Source organism: Gouania willdenowi, chromosome 8 (assembly GCF_900634775.1).
Source record: "Gouania willdenowi chromosome 8, fGouWil2.1, whole genome shotgun sequence".
Lineage (NCBI taxonomy): Eukaryota > Metazoa > Chordata > Actinopteri > Blenniiformes > Gobiesocidae > Gouania > Gouania willdenowi.
The window spans coordinates 23,584,213-23,598,109 of NC_041051.1; the positions used below are offsets into that span (position 1 = coordinate 23,584,213).

At 40.3% G+C, this 13,897-nt stretch overlaps 2 protein-coding genes across 6 annotated transcripts in view; one reads left to right on the top strand and one right to left on the bottom strand.

Annotated features, from left to right (window-relative positions):
• ap2a1 (adaptor related protein complex 2 subunit alpha 1) overlaps window positions 1–6,548 on the bottom strand; it is a 29,467-nt gene extending 22,919 nt beyond the window's left edge. For 2 of the 4 annotated variants that reach the window (XM_028455813.1, XM_028455811.1), the window contains exons 1-2: window positions 5,816–6,548; window positions 2,469–2,680 (exon numbers count right to left, since the gene is read on the bottom strand). In XM_028455813.1, the coding sequence (XP_028311614.1) occupies window positions 2,469–2,680; window positions 5,816–5,882 (279 nt within the window). In that variant the 5' untranslated portion in view covers window positions 5,883–6,548. The remainder of the gene's footprint in view (window positions 1–2,468; window positions 2,681–5,815) is intronic. The other 2 variants (XM_028455812.1, XM_028455814.1) reach the window with 2 other exon arrangements.
• Window positions 6,549–9,253: 2,705 nt separating this feature from the next.
• prmt1 (protein arginine methyltransferase 1) lies at window positions 9,254–13,897 on the top strand. 2 transcript variants are annotated; one of them, XM_028455765.1, is made up of 10 exons: window positions 9,254–9,368; window positions 10,891–10,977; window positions 11,049–11,204; window positions 11,293–11,356; window positions 11,440–11,582; window positions 12,002–12,089; window positions 12,178–12,293; window positions 12,452–12,602; window positions 12,855–12,976; window positions 13,051–13,897. In XM_028455765.1, exons 1-10 carry the CDS (start codon window positions 9,342–9,344, stop codon window positions 13,132–13,134), a joined length of 1,038 nt encoding a protein of 345 aa, XP_028311566.1. In that variant the 5' UTR covers window positions 9,254–9,341; the 3' UTR covers window positions 13,135–13,897. The 2 variants fall into 2 exon arrangements, with proteins under 2 accessions (XP_028311566.1, XP_028311565.1); XM_028455764.1 differs by having other exon boundaries at window positions 9,265–9,368; window positions 10,882–10,977.

Sequence of the window (13,897 nt, forward strand, 5' to 3'; positions counted from 1 at the left end):
AAAACAAAAACAGGAAAAAAAAGAGAAAAGCTTTACACAGGAAGCAGTGTGTTGTGCAACAAAGTCAAAGGCTTAGTTTCACATCCCAGACTGACTGAGATGAACATGACTGTCAGCAGAGAAACAACTGGGAATCCTGCCAATGTTTGTTACTCCATGAGGAAAGGACGACAGCTTCAAACATCAATCTGTGCAGTTGGAACCTGGTGTGATGAAGACTGAGATGATGGAAATACAACTGGCACAGTAGGGTTTTCAGACTGATTACAAACACACATAACAGCCAATCAGATTGTTAGGGGAAAGGTAAACCCAGGTGCAGGGTTTGTCTCATTTCTTTCTGGAGTTTTTGCCTTTATTTTACAGGAGCACCTTAAAGACAAGATTCAGAAAAATCTAGGGCTGTAGTCAACCAAGGAAATGGTTAGTCGACCAAGACTATGGCACACGTAGCGATTAGTCGACGAAAAAAAAACAAAAAAACAAAAATGAATGAGCAGGTGCAGAGGAGCACGAGGAGAAAGAAAAAGAGAGAAATATTTTGTTTTGGCGTTTTGTGGTGATGATTTGCTTTAAAACACAAACCATTTAAGATATGAACCTTATTCTAGCTTTGACCAGAACCCGACAAAGCAAAAGTGAAACCTACAGGTCTGACAGACATTAGGTATTTAGATCAGAGCCCGACCAGAAACCGAAAATTGAAACCTATTTTTTCCTCATACAAATGACATATTTACGTTTGTTTTAGTGGTAAGCCTGCTTTTATTAATAAACAACTGTTAATGTCAACATCAGATCAGTGCACGGGGAAACAAACGCACGTCAAACACAGGTGCGCAGTGTGCCCCGCGCCAGAGACAGCAGTGGATCTATTTACATAATCCACGTATCAAATATAAGGATAATCCATGTTCTTGTGCAGAAAAATTATTGATTTAACAGTGGATGCTTGTTTTAAGCCCGTCTTCATTTGTTCCCTCTCTGATCTGCCCTGAGGACAACACATTGCACTGACAGCTGAAGCGCAACACTTTTTTTTTTTTGCAGCGCAGCACGCACTCAGAGCTGTTGCTGGACATAGAATCATGTTTAGGAATTAAATACATTATATTGATATTTAATCCTTATCACCTATATAAGTGCATTGCATTTTTTATTTTTTTTTTAACGGTATTGAAACTGATACCATTGCTGGTTGACCAATGAAAATCTTGGTCGACCATGACGAAATCGACCAATTTGTCGACTAAACGACCAAAGTTGGCAGCCCTAGAAAAATTATATATTTAGCATTTTAACGTGCATGTAAACAAGTTCAATTCATGTTTCTTTTATTCTCCCCTGACACAAGACTTTATGAGAGACATGGGCAACTGAAGGTTCCAGGGACCACATGCAGCCCTTGGTTTATTTTTGTTCAGCCCCAAAGTAAACGCACAAAATCACTCCAATGAAACATGAAACAACAAAAATACAAGAGCCTGACTGATTTTAGCAATCACCAATTTATTAACATTGGTGAAGAAATAGCCCGGTGATTAATCGGTCGGGTTCCAATATGTAACTGATGTATGAACTTTTTTTGCTCCATGGAGATTTTGTGTCACTGTGCTTTGTGTTTTATAAGTTACCACTTTTAAATCAGCAGTGATATTTTTAAAAAATGACAAAACTGAGAAGTCATTAGTTCATTGATTACAGTTACATTTTGAATCCAGTGTGTTTTGCTTATTTGGCATGAATATCTTTTTAGTATTAGAAGAAATAGTATTTTCGTATAGTATAAATCCTGTGTATATCAATGTCCTTATTTCATGTACTGACCAATATATCTGTTATCGGTAGATACATCGGATATCAGCTTTTTTTAAAAACCCCAATATCGGTATCAGCATAGGACCTAAAAATCCCAAAATGGTCGACCTTAATTAACACAGATGCTCTAGTCTAGGGCAGGGATGGGCAACTGGCAGTCTGAGGGTCACACGCAGCCCTCAGCCCAAAGTAAACACACAAAGTGATTCAAAAAGACACTTAAAATACACAAAATTACTCAAAATAATATACTGAAGTACAAAAAGTACAACAGAAATACACAAAATACAACAAAAACACGAGTATAAAGATAATATACAAACAGGTATCAGAAATTCCCAAAGCAACATCGAGAAACATTTGGATCTGTTCTCCAAAACAGGATCAGCTCTGCTAAACTAAAGGCGCTAGACAGACACCAAAATTGTAGATACCAAGGGTTTAATCATACAACAATTACAAAATGATCTAAAGTGGGTTTGTTTAAACTCAAGTTTTACCATCACAGGGCCAGACACAGCAGTCTGATGAGTAAACTATGAAGATGTGCTGCCTTCAACCAGAACAACAGTCACATGAATCTGCAGCTGTGTAGGACAATACAGGATCAATGCTGAGAGTAGACAGAGATGAAGCAGCTAATAACTTACGATCTGTTTTTCTGTGTACTTGTTTGAGCTCAGCAGGTTGACTGCCTCCATGTGTCCAAAGTCAATGTCATGACCAAGGAGGAAGATGAAGAGCAGCTTGCAGACATACTTCTTCTTGCTATAACCATCCAGAGCCTTGTCCCCTTTAAACTTGGAGCGAATGTTGGCCAACTCTTTATTGATCCTTTTGATCTCCGCCTCTTTGCTCTTACCTGTGTGGTGAAAAAAACAAATACAGAGTGAGGACATAGGACGTAGTTGGATAGGATTTGTTCTAAAGAAACCTGGGATTATACATAAAGTAGTTAGTGAAAAATATCAAACGTGTCAGGTTTAAATCTGCTGGAGACAATGTTTTATCGAACAAAGAAATGCCTCATAGATCAATAAATTAAAGATTATTTTCTCTTAAAATAAAAAAGATGTAAAAGGTTGAAAAAATTGCCACATGAAAGTTTGTTTTGATCTCCACTGTAAACACTCGCTCATTGTCGGATGTGGAGTCCTGTAGACGGATGCATGGACGTGTTTGTTTTTTTTTTTTTACTTCATTCTTTCTGTGATTTCCTGTGTTTTGCAGCAGACATGGAGGACAGTGATTGGATGGAATCCATTTTGTTCGGGTTTGTTAACGGTATTCCTCGATTTATCACCTCTTTAATTTCAGCCAGATTCATCCGTCTACGGCACTTCACATCCCATGATGCATTGCAGGTGTAACTAAACCTGCAATGCGACTGTGAAACCGTTAAATATTTCTACTAGGGTTTTGAACTAAGTTTTTTTAAGATGCAGACGATGCAGCGTAGAACCTCTGATTTTCTGCGATTGTGGAAAAATAGAATTCACATTCTGAAATGGGAAAAAAAAAAACCATCGGACCCTTTTTTCTCTCCCTCTCTTTATTTAAAATCAGGCCCAACACGACACGGAAATGCCCATAATCTTGTTCAAAATCTCTCGTTATGTTTTACAGGGAAACCTGTGATCATGTTCTTCTGTGACTGAAAATGAATGCAGAGCTTCAGTGTTTTTAATGTGTTGGTACAGATTATGACTGCATTCAAATGTGTAAAAGCTCTGGTATAAAAACAGGTTATGGTGCATAAGCTGAACTGGTGATCAGTTTATCTGGTGACACGACAAATACATGGCTGTGCAGGTTTTCGTCTGATACTCGAAGGTGATTCTCTGATTATTAAAGGTTTCATAAATATTGTTTTGGGACCATATCACACATTTACATGAGATGTTTCCTGTTAAACGAGTAGCTAAAGGTTAGCAGTGTAGCTAACCCTTGCAAAGTAATCACGTGATTTCAGCGTAACCATCCTGTTTTTGTAAATCATCTAAAAAAAAAAAAAAGTAAATTAATAACAGTAGTTGACTCCATTAACACTGTTTATCATGTTTGGTACAATTTCAGGAAATGTAATGGTCAGTAAAGTCATCTAAACAGGGAAAGATGATAAAACAGAAAAGAATAATGTAAAGCAGAAATGAGCAAACTCTGAAATGGAATTTAGGAAATTTTGAAACAGAAAATCACAGGCCTTAAGTATACCACACAGCTGTGTATCACAATAATAGATTCATACAGACAATAATTTCTTAAAGTATCTTGAAACGCATTATTAAAAATCTTATATAATAACTAATAGCTTTAAAAGTTTACTGTTATTCCACATTTAAAACAACTGTTATTGTCCAAAGAATTGTACAAAACAAACACACAAAAGAACATACACAGAAGCAATGAACAGTTAAGAACACAGAAATAATATAAAGAGAAATATATGCATCTTAGGACAAGGTTACAAGCTGATGGAGCCAAGGCTAACCTGATATATCCAATAATTATACAGTAGCAGAAACAGTCATCAGAGACCTACAGGCTTGTTAGTAACACACGTCATTGAGAAAGCAGATAAATGACTGTTTAGTAATGTGGCGTTCAGACATGTTAAGATCAACACACTGATGTTACAACACTGAGAGGATCAACTTTAACACAACCTTATATACTACAACAATGAATGTGACTGTACAGACTGGAGTCAATGCCCTTGAGCTTCATGAAAATGTGGGTATGTTTACAATAAAAATTAGCTTCATAGTTTTTATTTAAATGTGGTCGAATGCAGTAAGATAAGCAGATGCTGTAGAGCAGAAATGAGCAACTGGCAGCCCAGGGGCCACATGTGGCTCTTGGTTTAATTTTGTGTGGCCCCCAATGTAAACGCACAAAATAACTCCAAAAAGTAAAAAATAAAATAAAAATTCTCAAAAGAATACACAAAATTGCAGCAAAAAAAAAAATACACAAAATGATTTAAAAAAAAAACACATAAGATGATTACAAAAATAACAGGAAAATAAAATAACAAAATTGACTAAAACACAAAATTACTCATAACAAAAAATATACACAATATGACAGAAGAATGGACAAAAAAATATTATAGTGTCCTTGGGTGGCCTGAAAGGCACTTTTAAATAAAATTAATCATTATTATTATTCAAATGAAAACAAAAAATACACAAAATGACAGCAAAACGACAACTAATGCATGCGACTCCTATAACACCAAATTAACACAAAATGGGAAACTAATATTCAATATCATGAACATACACACAAAAAAAAAACTTTCAAAATATACAAAACAACAGCAGAAACAGACCAAACCCTTTATTGTTTTCTGTATCTCTGAGATAAATGTTGACATTGTGGTCATTTATGAGGTAATAGACATTGATATTGGCTCCACTTCATCCTGTAGGTGTTCTATTTTTCAGGGTCTTCTCATTTATTCATTTTCTTTTATTGGAGAATATTCTTCTGTTAAGTTTCAAACGCCTGCAACCCATTGGTTAATAATTAATAAGTCAGTGTTTCTCCTACTGTTGTTCTGTGTTTGAGTAATATCACCTAAGAAATAAGTCATAACAGTATGTATGATTCCTGCTGATAATGGATCGATACCAACCAGATGTCCAGAGAGATATCAGTATCATATCGGAAGTGAAAAAGTAGTGTGTGCTTGTGTTATACTATCTACTACTAAACGCTACTGATGGAGCTGAATGCAGGTCTCTAATGGTTTCCAGATGCCAACACTGGACACAGGCCTCCTTTCCTGCATCTGTGTGTCCATCCTAAGCCTGGGCAAGAACCTGATAGATAACACGGTGCTGGGAGTTAGATCTAGGGTTGGTTTGCTGAGAAGAAACCCATACACTCAACAGAATAGTAATGTTTAAAGGGAGTATGTGTAGTAGTCTATGTACTCTATTGGCAGCATATGAAGATAAGTGAGTCACGAATGAAAGCAAAGGTCACTTACAGTTTCTGATGTCCGAGATGAACACGGCTAATCCGCGCATTCCATCCCCTTTCGACACCGCCGGCATGTTTGCGGCCGCTGTCCTCCGGCCTGGTCCGCAGAGGCTCGGTGATGAAGCTCAGCCTGTTCCCCCGGAGCCGAGCTGCTTCCTCACACCGCCCCGGTGTTCTCTGCTGGGTCCCCGCGGTCACTTTACAGGCTGACTGGGTCAGGCCTGGAGGGTGTTAGAGCAAACAGCAGCGGGCTAAGTTAACCTTATCCCGGTTAGCTGCTCGTTTCCGTTGGCGGCGGAAAGCTAACGTTATTTCATTCAATCCAAACCTAGCAAGGATTAGACACGACACCCAGAGCCAGCAGCACTTACCCACGTCTGTACAACCACACACTAACTAAACTGACCAAAGAGGCGGACAGACGTGTCGGTTAGGTGTTCTATCGTCAATGCAATGTTAGGTTCTGGTCACGCTCCGTGGAAGTAGCTTCACAGCTAGCTGGCTATCCGGGTTATTGGTACATGAGCGGGTCAAGGCGGCGAAGGTTCCAGAGCCAGGTGGAGACACGAAGCCGCGGCCACAGCGTTAAGTGTCACACGGTAACTGCGGTGGAAACACGACGTCCCGTCGGGCCGATGGCCGCTCAATCCCCTGCCTTCAGATCACAGCTCGCGTGACAGCACAACACGGTGACCGCGCGACGCACAAGTGCACGCGTACGCTCTCTCCACGGCCACGCGCACAGGTCCCAGAAGCACAGAATAATAGCAGTGAGACGATACAATAAGTTCACGGAACGATACACGATATGAGTATCACGACATCGATTTGATGTGATATTTTGAAAAGAAAAAAAGACACGAAATAATAATGGTGTTATTTCTCTTTGTTGTTTCCTGTGTTAATGCTCAGGGTCATTATTCTAAATGCTGACATGAATATAGATAATGTGACCATCAGATTAGATACAATCACATTTTTGTGGCTCTGCTGTGATAAAAGGTGCCCACCTCTGGTCTAAGCGACAGTTTGTAGCCTTGTGAGAAGCTTTTGAAGGTCTGCTTTGGGCTGTCATGTTTCCTTACTTTGGTTTTCTAAAACCTGTTTCTGGTCTCACTGGTGTCCTTATGATACGTATAATAAAATGCCATGTAAATGGGGTTTCGATACAATTCAAATCAAACAGTATAAAAAAAACAGGAAACTTGTCGTCCTTTGTGGCCTAGGTTTACAAAGTGGGGTACAGGTACCCCCAGGGGTACACAAACTGTGAAAGGGGGTACGTGAATAGAAATGAAAAACAGCGTGACAACATTCGAAACGACAACACAAATTCATTACATGGTCAATTACGCTGCTCTCGCATACTTACATGAATCTCATTGATTGATTTACACCTGCACGGCTAACCGGTGAAATGCGTTAGTGGTTAAAACGGATAAAATGTCCTTCCACATCATTCTGGGGCCTCAGTTCCAGGAGCAACACTGATGGTTTCCTGCTGCTGTAGACGGTGTTGGAATATAATCTATTCTTATTCCAGCATGTTCGTTGAATAGGAAGGATCACAGTTCAAATTCTTACTTGACCTTTTATTTTACCTGTTGTGCAGGAAGCAGTTCAATACGAGATCTCGGGCTCGACCACACCCTTCTAAGAAAAATGCCCAGAACAGAGTCTTGAGCAAAATCAAAGAGGAAGAGCCCCGAACTTCATGTGCAGGGCTAATTTATGCTTTCCACTCACGTCATCCGTTTATCAGTTATTGTGCTCTTGTGGAACCTAACTCCAATAACTAATACAAGGAAAAAAGTGAGTGGCTGCAATAGCGCTGAGTGGAAAATTACATACCTGCTGCACTGGTCTTTGCCTTAAGCAATGGTTTTAGCAATGATTATATGGTTAGATCAACACCCAATTGATTATTTAAAACCTTCAATGGATACATGTGATGTCTGGTCGGAGATCATTTTTAGCATAACATAAAAAATTAAAGCCGCAAGCGGCGTTGTAGGGTCCAAAGAACTGGCCAGGGTCGGTCACCCAATGTCGCATATCCCAATGTTGGGGATTAAGTGGGAAATTTGTGCAAATTGGTCAAAAAATAGCTGAGATATTGCATTTTTAAAAATTGCATTAGCCAATAGCATTAACCTAGTAATAGCATAACCGAGTATTAGCATTAGCAATATTCTCTATATCTGTCTGCAGACGAAACGACACCCACAGACTTGTTCGGATGACATGCCCAAGCTAGCATTAGCATTAGCCTAGCAATAGCATTAACCTAGCATTAGCATAAACGCTCATTTCAGGGAACTTCAGAATAAGCCCACCTGGTAGACATCTTGACCTTTGATGCAGAAACAACACTGTAAGGTTTATTCCAATTACAACCATAATTAAAATACACACACAGGTAGAGGAACAAATCTATGTCTCTCTATGTCTGTGTGTCTCTCTGTTCTCTATATGCCTTTCTCTTCTCTGTGTATCTCTGTGTCTGTCTCTGCAAACTTCTCCTTGCACCATACTCATGAGAGGCTGGTACAGACGTTTTGAGCTATACTGTAAATCACAGTGCAGACAAACTCTGCTCAGCTCCCTTCACTGACCTTGAGGTCATATGCACAATGTGTGAGTGTTCAAAGCAAAGCAACAGCGTGTCAGGGCCTACCAGACAGACATAAAACAAAAATACAGAAATAAACTTTTTAACACCTAAAACAATGAAAACTACTGCTTATGTTTATTATTCACAACAGCGTTCTAGGGCCACATTGAGGAGTTATTTTTAAGACTTCAAGAATAAAGTCACAATAGTACAAAGAGCATAGGCACCACCAGCAGACCCCCGCAATCCTGAAAAAGGAACAATAATAAACTTATATAATTAGAATATATTTGTGTGAGAAAAAAGTGTCATTTTCTTGCACATTCTCTTCAAAATTGTGAAACTGATTAAAATGTGGTGCAGTTGGGCCCGATTTGTACAACTTTGCAAAGCCTTCACAGATCTCTTTTAATGCAGGGGACAGCTCTGTGGATCTGCATCTGTAGACTTGGAGACACAAATTCAATGCAGAGGTTTTTCTCATTAAATTATGACTTTATTCTCATAAAGTTATGCTTTTTTCTTGCAATATTATGCATTTATTCTCATAATAATATGACTTTATTCTTCTATTATTACAAGTTAGGGTTTGTTTAAAAAAAAAATCAAAAAAACCCGACTTTTTCATTGCAGTGTTATAGAGTTTTCTCATCATTTCAGACTTTATTCTCCAAGCCCGCTTCTATTTTTCTTTTTTTGTCTCAATGTGGCAGTAAAACACCCTCGTCATTACTTATGTTTGACTTCTAAAATGTGATCAAGGAGAACTCCTCAGTTTGCTGCCGTCGTAAAGGCATTGTAACCATGGTGTAACGTTTAAAGGCGGGGCCTGACTGTCTGAGCCAATCCACAAAAAGGTGGTGGGCGTGGCGAAGCTCAAGAAGCTTTGGGAAGACACGCAGTTCGACGGAGGATCGAAATGGCGGCACCAGCAGAGAGAATGGAGGTAAGCGCTGAGCGCTCCGGCAATGGCGGTGTTTTAACGCGGGTCGCATAGAGTGGGAGATGGGGGTGCGATAAGCTCCGTGTGACACATAGAGACGGACTGTGTGGCTTTACGCACAACGTGTGGCCGTCCTTCCATTTTAACTTAGCGACTGTTAGCTCAATGACGCAGCGTCGGCAGCGCCAAACCTTTATTAACAGACACAACCCTCCGTGTCTCAGTGCGTGGACAGTCCGCTAGTGTAGTGAGCGTGCTCGGGCCAGAGTCTGTGTTTAGTGATAAGTCCGATTCCCGCGTGGTGAACTGCGTGTAGTTTAGCTAGCAGTGCTAATCACGTGGGCGCCGGCTCATCCGTGAGACTGTTCCGACCGGCTAAGTCTTTTCTTTAACCAATGAGCTTTTCTATTTTGCCTTTACGTAACACGCAGCGGTCCGAGGCTTTCCACGGTAGCATCTCACGCAAGCACGTTCCCACCGGGCCCACATCCCTGGCTCGTACACTCCACGTTAAATCTGTCCAGGTCTGTAGAGACCGACCGGTCTGTGGGCCGGATCAAACCACGTGGTCTGTCCTTTTGTCCAGTCAGTGAGTCTGGATCAATCATCTTATGACCTCATCCTTGCATATTCCCACAGTCCGCACATTAACAGAAATACTTTAATAAAGGAAAATAAATTTAGTTAGTAGCTCAGAATAAGAAATTTTAAAAAAGAGGGGGAAAAAGAAACGAAACCCAGACAAAGGATTCATTCACGATAAATAATGAACAGACAACACAATAATTATATTAACAGAAGAATAAAAACAAAAGCCAAGTGTCTGAACTCTGTGCCAGTTATCTTGAAATATGACTGTACCAATACTTTTTCCTCTAATGATTCAACGTCATTATAATAGCCATGGGTATCTGCCAATACTGATATTGGTCCGATACATATAGTAAAGTGGTTAAACAGAGCAGATAAAAAATTGTGCTTTTAACACAAACCGGGAAAAATAAAGATACAATAATTTATTAACCAGACATTTTAACGTTAAATGATAATCAAAATGTAATTGAATAAATCCAATAAAAACAATGTTATGTTTGATATTTTAGATGCAGACATCGAAACTACTTTTTTGTGGACGGGACTGATATTTAAAGGCTTGAGAGAAATTCTATCCTCATAAATACTCATACAGTAGGTCTAAATGTATGGGCACCCCCAATTTATTTTAGAGATGTGCAAATTCTGATCTGGATAAAACTCAATTATGAATCAAGATAGGAATTTTGGCAAATGATGATCCAGATTCCCTGCAAAATGTAATGTAATCTTCCATGGTTTAAGGTCTATCTTAAAGCATCAAGTACTTGCTTGTTTAATCCTGCCAATAGACAATCAATCAGGAATAAAGATGCATGAAAAAATAGTCCAAGGAACTGAGATCCAGGCCTGACTTTGGGACTTTGTTCCTGTAAACACACCTTGGCTTTCCAAAGCCCTCACTGTGCTCATCTTCTTTGAGGTTTCTCAGGGGGAGAGCTCGGTCAAGCCTGCAGCTGAGGACATGACGTCAAAGGACTACTACTTTGACTCATACGCCCACTTTGGAATCCATGAGGTACGCTTTGTTTTCATCAACATAAGTTTCTGTTTGTGATGCTCCGTTCTCATCGCCCATTGTCCCTGCAGGAGATGCTGAAAGATGAGGTTCGCACTCTTACCTACCGGAATTCAATGTTCCACAATAAGCACCTGTTCAAGGACAAGGTGGTGCTGGACGTGGGCAGTGGGACGGGGATCCTCTGCATGTTCGCTGCTAAAGCTGGAGCCAAGAAGGTTATCGGGGTAAGCTGGTGTTTTCTGGATGTTTTCCATGTCTGCTCTCGGCTTTTGAACGTTCCATCTACTTACATGTTTGTTTTTGTCCTCATAGATCGAGTGCAGCAGCATCTCAGACTACGCTGTGAAGATTGTGAAGGCCAACAACCTGGACGATGGTGAGTTACTGGAACCAGCTTGCTAAGGGTTCCTGAGATCAGCAGAAGCAAATTAAAGTTTATCCTCTTCTCCATGTCTGCAGTGGTGACCATCATCAAGGGAAAGGTGGAGGAGGTGGAGTTGCCCGTGGAAGGAGTTGACATCATCATATCAGAATGGATGGGTTACTGTCTTTTCTACGAGTCAATGCTCAACACGGTCATTTATGCCCGAGACAAATGGCTGGTGTGTACTTTACTCCTTTGGGACCTGGGCCTTTTAGTAGTTTATTTTATAGCTTTGTTTTCCAACTGCTCCAACCTGTCACGAGCTGCATTTTAATTATACTTGGAAATGCACAAAAGCTGGTAATGGTAATATCGCTAGTTTTTACACTTTCATGAGGTTTTTCACATGTTTTGTTGATTTACAAAATTGCAATAGTTTTGCAGAAATCACGCACATTAGCCACACTGCTAACCCTCAGCCACCTGTTTAACAGGGAAAATGGGCAAGATTTTTTATTTTTTTTTTTAATTCAGAACATGAATTAAGTAGTTTTTTTTGTGTTCTTTTTCAAAGTTCAGGGGAAAAAGATAATCTATGGCCCTAATAGCATCTGTTCAGTACACAGTGACACCTTTTCTGCTCTCACCTCTTCACAGAAACCAGAGGGACTCATCTTCCCAGACAGAGCAACCCTCTACGTCACTGCCATTGAAGACAGGCAGTACAAGGACTACAAGATCCACTGTGAGTTTCCCTCATCTCTAAATATTTTGTAGCTTCCTGTGAACAGTCGTGTTTGTGTGATGAAGCTCAAGCAAGTGTTCTGTGTCAGGGTGGGAGAACGTCTACGGCTTTGATATGTCCTGTATTAAGGAGGTGGCGATCAAAGAGCCTCTGGTGGACGTGGTGGACCCCAAACAGCTGGTCAGCAACTCCTGTCTCATCAGGGTGAGTGTGTTAAAGGGTTCACTTTGTTTAACACAAGTCAAGTTTCCTCAGATTCCTTCCCCCCGCAGGGAATTCAATGCAACTGTTACTCCAAATTTTTTGTGTTTGAGTTCCTGCGGAGGCAGTTTTCTAATCACCATAAAACTGTTTGTTTTTAGGAGGTGGACATCTACACGGTGAAGGCAGAGGATTTAACCTTCACCTCCCCATTTTGCCTGCAAGTGAAAAGGAATGATTACATTCATGCTCTGGTCACGTACTTCAACATCGAGTTCACTCGGTGTCACAAGAGGATCGGTTTCTCCACCAGTAAGTCTGTTTTTCCTTTTCCCTCACAGGAAGCAAAAAAGTGCAACGTTTTGTTTAATCCTAATGGCAACGTTTAATTATAGCATCAAGCTTTGTGTTGCAATAAAACATCTGAAATGAAGCTGTTAACTTCCAAATAAATGTTGTTCCTATATACATCTATAAAGCTTGAGTAGACTTTTGACGATTGGTGTGTAGAAGGAGAAGCTTGAAAACTGGCCGAGTCTAACTCCGCCCTGGTCTCCCTCACAGGTCCAGAGTCTCCTTATACCCACTGGAAACAGACCGTCTTCTACCTGGATGATTATCTGACTGTAAAGACTGGGGAGGAGATTTTTGGCACCATCAGCATGAAGCCCAATGTGAAGAACAACGTGAGTAGAGCTCTGCTCCACTGCTCTTGTGGCCTGTGTGGGTTGTTGATGATTGGTTCATTGATGTATTACAGAGAGACCTTGACTTCACCGTAGACATCGACTTCAGGGGCCAACTGTGTGAGATCTCCAAGTCTTCAGAGTACAGGATGCGTTAAAGCTCCACCCCCTCCCTGTGTGGGCTTGTCTGTAGTCGAGGACGGATGATCCACTTCATTGGGGGCTGTTCAGTAGTTTTGACCTCCCTTGCAGCGACGTTTTTAAAAACCATTTTTTTCTTCATGGTAAACTAAAGGTTTCACGTTCTTTGGTTCAAAGTGTGTATGGTGAGGTCTAGTGTTCTACATGTACTGACGTTTGTGTCCAACATCGTCTCAAGCTTGGCTCTCATGTTTACATGAAGACACAAATGTAACCCCCCCCCAACCATCAGTGATCATCAGCAGTAAGCCTGTTCATGTGCAGCAGGAATGAGACCACGTCCCAAAGTTTTTCTTTGTGCAGGTCGGTTATAAAAGCTCTTTAAGTGCTCAGAGGGAACTGAATGGTGGGCACGGGAAAATGTGGCTTTTTAAATAACAGCTGTCGACACAACCAAACTACATGTTCACATCTACAGGATATTCACTTTCACTTAAAGAAACTACAGTTAATAGTAAGATTTTTAAATCCACATAAACAAACAGTATTGCGGTTCTTTATTTTTCCTGTGCACCTCAGCATGTTGTGGAGCGATCTTCAGCATTCTCCAGTGTAGCATGTGAACCTCCATCCATGTGTCGGCCTGTGGGAGCCATGATTAGATTTGACTCCATAGGAGCGCAATTATCTCCCTTCTTTGACTGTTTTCATCTTTTGTATTTCATATCGCTGTTGCTTCAATTTTTTTTTTTATGACAATAAATGAACATTTAAAATACA

Excerpts from the sequence above, each read along its gene's own strand:
- prmt1 (XM_028455764.1), top strand. The coding sequence starts at position 9,342 with ATGGCGGCACCAGCAGAGAGAATGGAG. Across the intron at positions 11,583-12,001 it reads ATGCCCGAGACAAATGGCTG|AAACCAGAGGGACTCATCTT; the intron begins GTGTGTACTTTA and ends ACCTCTTCACAG. Across the intron at positions 12,603-12,854 it reads GAGGATCGGTTTCTCCACCA|GTCCAGAGTCTCCTTATACC; the intron begins GTAAGTCTGTTT and ends TCTCCCTCACAG.